The sequence below is a fragment of the Glossina fuscipes genome, unplaced genomic scaffold (genome assembly GCF_014805625.2).
Source record: "Glossina fuscipes isolate IAEA_lab_2018 unplaced genomic scaffold, Yale_Gfus_2 0, whole genome shotgun sequence".
In the NCBI taxonomy this organism is placed as follows: domain Eukaryota; kingdom Metazoa; phylum Arthropoda; class Insecta; order Diptera; family Glossinidae; genus Glossina; species Glossina fuscipes.
In genome coordinates, this window is record NW_023998414.1 from 43,265,117 (window position 1) to 43,277,671 (window position 12,555).

At 42.7% G+C, this 12,555-nt stretch overlaps 1 protein-coding gene across 1 annotated transcript in view; it reads right to left on the reverse strand.

Annotated features, from left to right (window-relative positions):
* Positions 1-2,132: 2,132 nt before the first annotated feature.
* The window catches only part of LOC119644848 (unconventional myosin-XV), a 35,484-nt gene continuing 25,061 nt past the window's right edge, over positions 2,133-12,555 (reverse strand). Inside the window, exons 4-7 of the mRNA XM_038044609.1 lie at positions 3,914-4,605; positions 3,620-3,827; positions 2,418-3,554; positions 2,133-2,320 (exon numbers count right to left, since the gene is read on the reverse strand). Coding sequence (XP_037900537.1) covers positions 2,165-2,320; positions 2,418-3,554; positions 3,620-3,827; positions 3,914-4,605 — 2,193 coding nt within the window. The 3' untranslated portion in view covers positions 2,133-2,164. The remainder of the gene's footprint in view (positions 2,321-2,417; positions 3,555-3,619; positions 3,828-3,913; positions 4,606-12,555) is intronic.

Consider the following 12,555-nt stretch of genomic DNA (forward strand, 5'->3'; position numbering starts at 1 on the left):
CCAGCTCGCTTTCGCATAATACCCCGTGCAAGCAAAAAGCTTGTAAGCATCCAAACAGATCATTTCACTTGTGTGTTCAACACCACCTTCAAGTCAATCCATGATTGCCACTCGGATAGGATCGAAATTAGCGACCAGAAATTCCCATTATCTGACATGATCACAAAATTTTCTAACATTAAACATCAATGGCAAAAGGAGCTAACGAGCTTTTGGTAAGCATACCAGACGTTCAGATATTCAATGACAAGCTTAAAAACATCAAACCTGGACCAACAGCATTGAAACAAATGTATTAAATCGCGGGGAAGAAACGGCTCCAATCTGCCAAAAAATCCACTACAACCGGATCCCCACATACCGCAACCGTCCAGTAAGCAAAAAGTTGAAAATCGTTGAGCAAAAGATATTGAATATTACCAAAATTCGACAAAGCAGTTTCCCAGCGAATACATCTACAGAACATCGAAAGTCATGCTATTATACAGATTTTTTTTGCCTTACCCGCAGTATCCTTACCAATACAGCAAGTAAAGCAATGATAAAAACGTCTTATACAGCTTAAAATGCTCAGCACATCCCTGAACTTAACCTTAAAGCCTTTGAAGTCCATCCCCGCCTTTTCTAAAAGTAAATTTAAGCGATCTATAATGCTTCGCATGCTTAATGACGGGAATGCAAAGATATCTCGTGAATAATTTGTGGATTAACTTTACACTAACTCTATCTTGACCTTAGAGGATGGTCGTTTTAAAAAATGAACGAAATATTTTGGCGAAATATTTCGGATAATATCTAAGCGTGTACAGGCGGCATGCTAAATAAAATTGCAACAATGAACTTCGGGAATAATATACACTTGGGTCTAGAAACAATAGTTTCTCTTAAGCAAACTATTTTTGCAAATTCTAAATACTCCTTCGTTTTCTATTAAAATCGGCCGGACAAGATCTTTACAAGAGCCATAGAGGACGAATGAAGCGATCTTATCGATGTTGTAAGTAAAGACATTAAGCTTTAAATACTTCAATTGTATTCCAAGTAGAACAAAGTTTTGTAAATAATTACAAGCACACGTATCAAGGTTTTGAGACCGTCTCCTAGCAAAAAGGATAAGGCAACAAGTACTAAGATATTTTATGTATCTTGGCGCTAAGACGAATGGTTCTTAAATCAATTTGATCCCTTCTGCATTGCAACGCTGAAAAGCATATTCTTTTATAAATAAGCTTACCTTTTCTCACTGTAATCTAAAGGAATAACCATTCACCATAGATCAGTGAAGGAGCCAACGTTTCTCCAATCAATATGGTATTCAGTCGGTCAATGAATCGAATTAGTTTTTTTTTTTTGACCTAATAGTTACAAGAATGAAGGCCATGTGACCAATCGATTTCAGTTAGACTGAAGGAGACTTGCTTAGAATTTCGCATTAAAGGAGAGGAAACCATCGCTTATTAGCTTGCAACCATACGCTGGGATAGATTTAAGTATTCAATTGCGGATTAGCGATCATTAATATATGACTGCCTTGAGAAAGTTTTAATGTGATGGAAATGAAAAACGCCGTTAAGGATCTATCAAAAATGTTAAGTAAAAAATTTGTTAGCGACCTGAGATCAGGAGTTCTACAAAGGTCGTACAAATTACATTCACGACCCTTTCGTTATAATAAAACAAAATTATTCAACATTCTATTTAAAAAAATATATTGCGACTTCCACTTCCTGCTCTAGCTCTTTTATGCTCTTACGCGTATTATTCTCTATGGTACTTAAGCATATCCCTACTCACTCAATTTCAAAAGTCTTTCATTCATAATAATAAACGGTATGCACAACTCCACGAATCTCCTATTAATACGAAAAAAAAAAAAAAAATGTTTTTTTAAACATATTTTGTTAACGTGAACGATGTGTTGTCCATTGTGCTGTGCTTCGTTCCCAAACTGTGAGTTATTCTGGGATAATAGAAGATCTATACTACAGATCTTCTTAAGATTTCGTGTTATTTTTATGGAAATAAATATTTTTGGAATGAAACTCGTATTAATGTAATAACGTATACAAAGTATATATATTTATGGTTGTTTAATTTGAAATAAAAAGAATTTATCTTAAAAGTATAAAAATGAAGAAAAGCGAATTATGATGCTAAAGAATGTTTATTTATCTCTTTGACTTATTTGAGCCATTGTAATATATTGCCGCACCAAACGTGATATTTCATGGGCTTGCTCAGTTTGTACCCGGATTACACGCTGTTGCATTAGGTTGCCTACTTTCATATCCAAAAAGAGGGCACCATTCTCAGAGCGCACCTACAATTTGCAACGCAATTGTGATTGAAAAAAGTTGAAAAGAGATTATGAGTAAAAATTGGCGAAAAGAAGAAAAATAATTGAAAGAAATGCGAACCTTGCGTGTGGAAATAACTTCCATAAATGGCCAGTGCTGTAAAGTTTCATGAGTATTGGGATCCAAGAATAAAACGCCGCGCCTATTCAAAGCCAGTATCAAATCTCTCCAGATATGATTTTCGTCTATATGGGGAGCCTCTTCCGCCCATATTCGTTTTACAGCGAAAAAACTGCTACCGAATAATGGCCATGCCGACAGTACATTCAGAAATTGAGCTTTAACTTGCCCAGGACTTAAATTTACAATCTGCGGCCAAACGGATTGAACCAAACCCACCCATTGGGCGGGTCGTATTTCCCGTACACCCAAAGCTGGTTTTGGTAAGAGGAATTTTATTTCTTTCATGGCGGGCACATGACTTAAGTCAGCGGCTCTATGTAGTAGAGCAGCGATACGAGCCATATCTCGTACTACCTCAGGCATAGGGACACCATTGCTTGGCAGCTCCAAAAGTAAACCTTCCAAATAATCAGGAGCCACCTGATTGAATAATACCTCTACATAGAGAGGCGTAGGTGCGGGATCACGTTTCAGTGAAAAATGCCAAACTGAACGGCAGAATATTAAATAGAATGGTTGACCCGATTTCAACAATTCGGTAGTCACATCCAAAATGTATTCGTCAGCTGCCAAAGGCATAGTGAATGCATCGCCTTGCACAATGCAATATAAGGAGAATTCTTGTTGCTCAACCTCCGATTCGATACCTAAAAGGGCGCAAAGCTCTGATATAACATCAGCTACTACTGTCGAGCACCGTGTATTAACTACGCGTTCTGCCCCGCCTGGTAAACGATATATCTGTCGTCTGGCTGAACGGCCAGCGGACACAGCGGTCACTTCCTCCACGCTGGGGACATTTTTACGACCGCCGCATCTGGCTGTTTTTCGCAAATTTGTCAAACATACCGCAGCGGTACCATGACAAGAACGTCTACGATCGGAGGCCGCTGAGGTTAGATGTTCAACTAAATAGGGACGTAAAGCATCCGAACAACCAAAATAGGCCGCCAAAATACTTAATAAACGCCAACCCCTTTGAGCAGAATCCGGGCAAGAAGAACGATTTGCAGTAGTTTGTTTCATCAACTGGCAATAGACCTCATCGCGCAATGCCAAATATTTGTGACAGTGCTGGACAGTAAAAATATAAAAGTTCTTAATTAACTGGTAGAGAAAAAAAAGGCAATAATATCTACCATGAGAACCGTATAAACGCATTTGACTTCACTTAATTCAGGTTCCATGGGTATATCACTGCAATAACGTAAAATGCAATCAAAGCATTCTAATGCGAGAGGAGCCAAATCATTTGGCAAACGCAAGAGCGGTGCATGTATCGGACTATCTTGCCATTTCACCAAATCCGCGTAATGGCGATTACTAGACCGTTCATTGGATTCGCGACTAGAATAGAAGAAAATTAATTAGCGATTATTAATTTATTCTTATGTATGCATATATCTATTAAAAACAAAAAATTTCTTATTTACTCGTTTCGAAAATGTTGCATTGCGAACTGCAATAGCGAATAACGTGTCACCGATGGCGATGTGGTGCCACCGCTACCGTTACCACCACCGCTACCTCCTCCATCACCGCTGCCATGATCATCGCCGATGCTTTGATTTAAATTTGCTGCAGAATTAGAATTTGGATTGTCTCGTAGATGTCCGGCCGCAGCATGTTGTTGCTGTTGATTGCTTAGTACCTTACGTCCCGTATGTAAATAACTCATTTGCTTTGGATATTGATGTTGCTGCTGCAGTTGTTGTTTTTGTTGCTGCTGCTGTGATTGCTGTTGTTGTTGTTGATCAGTAAAAAGTAAGCCTTGTTCTTGCGATGACGACTCCAAACGATTAACAATTATATGATCGTCGTCATCGTTACTCGAATGGCCATTAAAATGATTATGATGTAAATGATGATCCATGCTGTCACTAAGTAAATTCCTCGAATGATGATCACGATCACGGTATTGTTGTTGAAAATGATGTTGCTGCTGTTCTTCAAAAGCGATATTTGCCATCAGAGGTGAAGCGTTGCGCAAAGTATGACTGCTAGTGTTATTATTGGGCTCACGATGATTCGATTGCCGCGACTCAAGACGTTCAATGGGCACATTGAGTGTCTGTGCGGCGGCTCGAACACCCGATGATAGTGTAGTTGTTGGTTTGATTTGAGTCTGCAAAAAAGTGAACGCAAAAAATATTATTATCACAAGGCGTATAATAATTAATTACAATGACTTTTAAATTTTATATGTATTTATAATAAATACAAATGCAGCTTCGTAGTCAATCTACAGAACTGCGTAACGCCCTCAATTTTCGAAATTCTTCAATTAATAATGCTCAACTTTGCACCATAACTCGTTAAAGTGCTTCTTTTTTTTTTTTTTTTTCTTTCTTTCTTTCTTACGTATAACAAATCACGGTTGTGAAAGTTATCGAAAGGCATAACACACGATCATAAACATACACACATACATAGTTGCTCAAGAGCTTATATGCACACGTACATAGGGTAAACACTTAAAATATATACCAAACATGTTACAATTTATTGTTTTACATTCGGCTTAAAACCCAACATTTACCACAAAATTTTTGTGAATGTCAGAAGTCTGCAAAAAACGCAAAAAAGTCAAAATGAAGCGATAAAGCGGTTTTTTAAAACTGCTTTTGTGGGTATTGTTAAACAGCAACAACACTATCATAGCAATTGCTATGAAAATTTGAATGGATACCCGTCAAATTCAGTTTGGCTTAGAGCTTCAACCGCAGTGCAGAGAAAAACGAAAGTCTCGTTAGAGAGCCAAAGGTATTGATCACCTTACGACGATAAGAATATCTGTCAGCCGGTCAGACGCGCAGACATTGATTTTTATGGGAAAACGCAGAATCGATTTTCATGAAAGCTACATTTCTTTTCGACAAGGAAAAGAAAAGGAAAAATTTATCTACCGGAATAATCTTCCTTAACTTTTTATACAAACATAATAGGTTGAGGAACAACTTCAAGACGTTCCTTCATCAAAATTCAAGTAAATTTTTCTTCCAGTTTAAAGAAAATTTGTCCAAACAACACACATCGTTGGCGCACTATTGATTTTGATAAAACGTCTTCACTATGAACGCCACTAATTTTTGCCCAAGTCTCCGTAGCTTTATCGCGTTCATCCAAGTACATCGCATATTGCAAAATATGCGAATTTTTTCAGAATTGGACTCGTTTTCAAAACACAATTACTTTCGGCTGAATTAAAAAATATCACGGAGTTTTTTGTATGTCAATAAGCTTGTTTGCATAGGATGAGCATTGTCAAAGTTACGCGACTTAAAACCAATCTAGTGCGAAAAACGCCCCCCACGAATTTCTCCCTCATCTATTTTGCCTTTCAGTTTACTTATACACAAGCATAAGGTTAGTTTTTTACTTCCATTACTTTTTCAAATGTTTAATGGATAAAAGAAAAATGGACATAAAACTCAAACATACTTTAATAGGCAAAGATCGTAAGTATTATACACAATTCATACATCTCAGGCTAAGTGAACGATAAAAAAATAATAAAGAAAGAATTGCTATTAAACTTTCCGCTTACATACATTTAAATAGTTCGCAATGACTACATAAGCAAAAAAGTAATTAAAAAAAAAATAATAATAGTACGCTTTTATGATCGTTAAAGTTCATCTTCTATATATCCGTTTGCGAGTCCGTTCGACCATTCACTTGTGTATACATCGCGCGAACATACACGCTCTCATGCTTACGCTTATACACAAAATAAATGGCATGACCGTTGGATGGTGCGTGCTAAATACTTTCTTTTGATATAAATGCTTTTTTACTTTGCTTTGTTTAGGCAGGCAAAACAAAACGAAAAATACGAAATAATAATAATAATAATAATAATAGCAGAGTAATAATAATATTATAATAAGATAATAATAATAATAATAATAATAATAACAGTAATAATAAGAATAATGTTGATAATGATACGATTCTTGATAATAAAATAACGATAATTCGTGGAAAGGGAGGCAGCGATGAGATCCAAAGTTGCCAAAAAGTACATTTTTTTCTCAGCTAACATCCATAATAAATAAATTAAAATTTTGATTTTTTTCCCATACCTACTGTGCGTGGAAACCCTTATATGGGTGAATTTCAAAAAATGGACTTTACACGGTTCGAATTGTAACTATGAATCAATTTCTATCGTGAAACATGAAAAATTGGGAAATTTTTGTCATGTAAAGGCTTACTTTACGCAGAAAAGGTTATATGGGGGGAGTTTCTTGATTTAAATTGATCCACCTATTACTTAATGATTTTTGCTGAGATATTTTGAAACCAGTGAACGTTTCTCATACAATCACATTCTCAAAATAAAGCGTTAAATCGGGAGTGATCGGGAATATGTTTCTATCCAATTCGTTTTCTGGCCGACGAATATTGACTATCAAATTTTATCAAAGTACTGTGAAAATTACAATCTGTGGGCAGGGTGTAATTATGTTTGGATAGGCGTCGATTCAGAAATGATTCAATGCGAATTTTCAGGTTATAACAGCCGGGTGCGCATAACCAAAATTAACGCATTTGCATTTGATTGTTTGAAAACGAACACGACAATGAAACGAACACAATTGCAAATCTGTATAAAACTGTACAGCATGCCACCAACATATGTTTCCGGTAGTAGAATGAAAACATTGCACGGACGTATAGGTGTGTGGATGTGTATTAGCGCTATGCATACCCATGGTAAGGAAATATATATATTAATATATATATTCTTGTTTGTCATCAATGCAATTGATAATCTGCTTTCTAAACATAAGATCATACATCGTAATTTAAAGTAAATTGAGTAATCAAGTAAGTATAAAGATTGAATAATCGGCGAAAGCATAAATATTAGAAAGCCGTTAATGTGAGTTGATATAAATGATAAACAATTCCTATTTGCTGGCGTCATATGGTTTTTCTTCTTCTTTTCGAGCACAAGCATAAACACAAGCCTAAGCAAACGCGCACACATACACACACACACACACACAGGGCTAAGCTCAGGCTACTGTGGGGGTCACAGGTGGCGGATTGTGATCGGCCTGCGTGTAGCCAAGGGTATATCTGCAGGTTAGCTGCGAATAGCCAATAAGCAGTCCCCGACCAAGAGCGGCAGAGGAGGAGGGGCGGCTGAAAAGGCCGCATAATCCTGCGAATCTTCGGTGGCAGGACGAGTAAGCACCGTCCTTGGAATAGGTGCTCCCCACTCTTAGTATGGGGGTGGCATCGAGGGAGACAACTGTACGAAGCCTAGGGATAGGCATCAAGACCGAGCCCGGTAAGGTCTTGATTACGGTATACCGGAACACGTATTTAAATCGACGATTTTGAGCTGGTGGTGGCAGTATTCCGTTACTTGAGTAGGTTGGAGTGACATTCAGCCGAAATGTCGTTCGGGCTAATGCTGACACCGCCCCCGCCCCGTTAAAATTATGGCAAGTCTGGGAAGTACGTTCTAGGCCGCACCGTTAAGTTGATGGGTGTAGGCCCAGTTGAGAAGAACTCCTGGTTAATGCTGGACCTGGCACTGAATGCTAGTCTCATAAGGGCTAGCGTCAACCCACTGCATGGCCTCACTGCTTGCAAAGATAACCATGGGGTCCTAACAGCAACTACACCAGCGGAACCGGATAGCGGCTTCCCAGTTGGGGTCCATATAAAAGAAAAATGAATACAAATAAAAATAAAGTAGCAACACCGATGTCTGCCGGTTCGACAAAAAAAGCAGACAGGGGGGTTCACGCCAGTGACCTGAGCAATGAGAACCCGTTTAGGGCGAGTAGCAGAATGCTACGATCGCCGGTTGGTGGCGGAGCACAGCCACAGTCGCCTGCCGAGCTAAGGAGAGTGCCTACGACAGATACGGGGGACACGGCGCCCTTTGTAAGGCTGGGCCACCACATAGAGGCACTGGTAGAAATGTTGGAGGATGGCAAAAGACGGTCCATTCACCAAGCCATGAGGGATGCCATTGAGGGCATCAGAATGGCGTACGAGCAGTGCGCGCTGCTAAGGGACCAGACGAGGGCCGATCGGAGTGGCAAGGTCGACAAGGTCGATAAAGCTGCTCAAACAAAACGGGGAGAAAACGGAAGAGCTGAAGAATGCAGTGAGCTCCCTACTAGGTGACCAGGCGGCAGTTAGAAGCCTGACGCAACGCGGCACAGTCGAAGGCAGGGATGTCGACGAAATCATCTCAAGGGAGGACATCTGCGAGGCCATAAAGAGCCAATATGGGCTGGCAAACGCAGAGGTAGTTAGCCTGAGAAAGGCCTACGGTGGCACGCAAACGGCAATAATCAGCCTGTCGCAAGAGGTAGCCAACAAGCTGCTAGCTGGTGGTAAATTAAGAGTAGGCTGGGTGGTGTGCCGACTAAGGGAGCACAGAGCACTGGTGAAGTGTTATCGCTGCTTGGAATTTGGACACATTGCCAAGCATTGTAAAGGGATATGCGATCGATCAAAGGTTTGCCGACGATGCGGAAAGGAGGGGCACATCGCAAAAGTGTGCTCAAAAGATCCCCTGTGCTTTTCTTGTAAAGGCGTACCAAGTGCTGACGCTAAACACGTAGCAGGGAGCAGTTATTCAAACGAGCTTTACCTGCTAGAGGACGCAGATGAGAATTATGCAAATTAATCTCAATCACGGCGAGGCAGCTTATGATCTGCTCAGACAGACGGTCATAGAGGAGAAGATAGACCTGGTGTTGATCAGCGAGCCATTCAGAAGCAAGAACCGTGGCGGATGGGTTGCCGATGCAGCAGGGAAAGCAGCAATCTGGTCACCGGATTTTGCACTCCTGAATGAAAGCGTCCAGCACAATGGCTTCGCGAGGGCGAGAGTTCGGGACATACATTGCTATATCTGCTATGCACCCCCAAGCTGGACGCAGGAAGAGTTCCTGTACATGCTAGATGATCTAGTGGCGGATGCCCGCAACAAATCACTGGTCATAATCGCGGGGGACTTAAACGCCTGGGCGGTGGAATGGGGCAGTAGAATCACCAATGCTAGAGGCCGTGCCCTATTGGAAGCATTTGCAATGCTACCACTGGCGCTGATGAATGACGGACAAAAACACATGTTCAGAAAAGCAGACTTTGGATCAATGATCGATATCACTTTCGTGAGTAATAGTCTGGTGCCAAAGTGCAAGTGGACGCTCAGTGAAGGCTATTCGGACAGCGACCACCAAGCCATCTTTATAAAGGTTGAGGCTCGGCGAGGCAGAGGAGATATAGGCCGGACTCAAAGGGGTCCGAAATGGAACGACACGTCGTTCGACGAAGAAACCTTTACGCTGACATTCTCTTCTCAAGCCATAAATGGTGATACAGCGGAGCTGCTCGTACGCGAAGTGTATACTGCTATAAACGAAGCATGCGACGCCTCAATGCCTAGGAGAAGAACGTGCAAAAAAGGCACCCCGTGCTACTGGTGGAACGCAAAAATAAGCTCGGCTAGGAAGGAGTGCCTTAAGGCCAGAAGATTAGCGCAGCGATCAAGGGGGAAGGCAGGCTTCGACAGTCGGGTCCACGCCTACAAATGCCTGCGCGGAGACCTAAACAAAGCCATTAGGCGCAGCAAGAGAAGCTGTTTTGAGGCTCTCTGCAGAGAGGCTGATGTCAACCCATGGGGAACCGCGTATAAGGTCGTCCTCAAGAGACTTAAAGGGCACGGCCGGCCACATGTCACGTGCCCTGTCATGCTGAGTAGAATTGTGACAACACTTTTCCCACATAAGCTGCCGTACCTAGCGGTGGACTTCTTCGGAAGGGAGCAGGAGCCACCCCCTGTTGTTACCACGGAGCACGTGCTTGCGGCCGGCAAAAGAATTGGCGATAAAAAGGCCCCAGGTCCAGATGGAATCCCTAATAAAGCCCTGAAGGCGGCGATTAGGATTAGGCCTGAGATATTCGCCCAGCTTATGCAACAGTGCCTCAGAGAAAGAGTCTTTCCGGAGAAATGGAAAGTGCAGAGACTGGTGCTGATCCCGAAAGGTAACAAGCCGCCGGCTGACCCGTCGTCGTACAGGCCTATCTGTCTCCTGGATACGATGGGCAAGCTGCTAGAGTCAGTAGTCTACGAGCGTCTGCTGAGAGTAGCCGAAGAAAACGGTGCGCTATCTGATAACCAGCACGGCTTCAGAAGGGCGCAGTCGACAATAGACGCCATAAATCACGTAGTGAGGCTGGCGTCCGACGCCATAGCCGGGGATAGATGGAAAGGGGGCAACAAGAAATACTGTGCCCTGATTACACTGGACGTTAAAAACGCTTTTAACTCGGCGGATTGGGGAGCTGTCCGCAGGGCTCTTATAAGAACGCGGATCCCAAGGTATCTATTGGACACCATAACGAATTACTTGTCGAACCATACGTTGGTGTATGAAAGCGACAACGGCACAGAACAGTATAAAATATCAGCAGGCGTCCCACAAGGGTCAGTTCTTGGCCCTCTTTTGTGGAACATCATGTATGACGATGTCCTGAGGTTGGAGCTGCCCACCGGCACGACGAGCATTGGATTCGCCGATGATGTTGCGATAGTGGTGGTTGCAAAGCATATTGCCGATATAGAAGCGAAAGCTACCGAGGCAATCACGCGTATTAAAGAGTGGCTAAATAAGGTGGGCCTAGAGCTGGCTGAACACAAAACGGAAGTCGTGCTTGTGAGCAGCCGGAAGAAACTAGAGACGTGCGAGATAAGAATCGGGGACCACATTGTGCAGTCAGTCCCCGCGCTCAAATACCTCGGAGTGATAACTGATCACCGCCTCAACTTCAGGCGACACATCGACTACGTGGCGAAGAAAGCGGCAGGCATCCAGACGGCATTGGCAAAGATTATGCCAAACGTGGGGGGTCTGAAAGCAGCTAGAAGAAAGGTCATAGCCACTGTGGTGACGTCAATCATAATGTACGCGAGCCCAGTATGGGCGGGTGCATTGACTGTAAAGGCGGCACTGCGAAAATTGGCGGCGATATATCGCCTCAGCGCGCTGAGGCAGATTTGCGCATTCCGAACCGTGTCGGAGGAGGCGGCGCTAGTGCTGGCTGGCAATCTGCCAGTCGACATCCTGGCCGATGAGATGAGCCACATCTTCCAACGGCGTCGCGGCAACGATCTCTCCTCGCTAGTTATAAGAGGCGAGGAACGGATGGTCTCGCTAAGGATTCGGCAATCGAGGTGGGAAAGAACGACCAAAGGAAGGTGGACGTTCGTTCTTATCCCTAACATAAGACGTTGGGTTGATAGACGGCATGGAGAAGTAAACTATTACTTAACCCAGCTTCTGACTGGCCATGGCTGTTTCCGGAAATATCTACACAGATTCGGGCACGACAGTTCGCCTAACTGCCCGGTATGCGAGGATATAGAGGAGGACGCAGAACACGTAATGTCCTACTGCAGCAGGTTCGAGAATGGGCGGCCTCAAGTGCCACCTAACGAGATAACAAGCGCAATGGTTGGCAGTGCAGCAGCCTGGAACGCCGTAGACGCATTCGCCAGCAGTACGCTCGTGGAGTTGCGACGATTGGAGAGACAACGGGTGTAGAGCAGAGGGAGTGGAAGCCGATAGTGCATTCCACTGAGGTCCCACCATCAGGAGCGTGCTAGCGACAACCAGCCCCCGCGAAGTAATATCTAACGGTGGTCCCGCGGGGGAGAGTGGTAGACGAAGTGTGTGTGGGGGGTAGTTTTTAGTACGTATGCGCCAGGGATGGCGAATCGTGCATGCTGCTACTAAGACCCAGCAGTATCTTTCAAAGATTTTCTACCTCCAGCTCACAGAGCAAAACAAAAAAAAAAAACACACACACACACACACACACACACAAGAATTTCTGCTATAGCGTTAAAGCACCCACACTGCACGCCTACTCAATAGATATGTTCGTGATGCATAGCTTTACACATTTTATCAAATTTTCTTTTCCGCTCTCTTGCACTCTCTCTCTCTCTCTCAGTCGTTGCTTTTGTTTACATCGGATCTACGAATCTGCCATTTAATAATTTTCATTGGGCGAATGAGCAATGGTGAGTCTT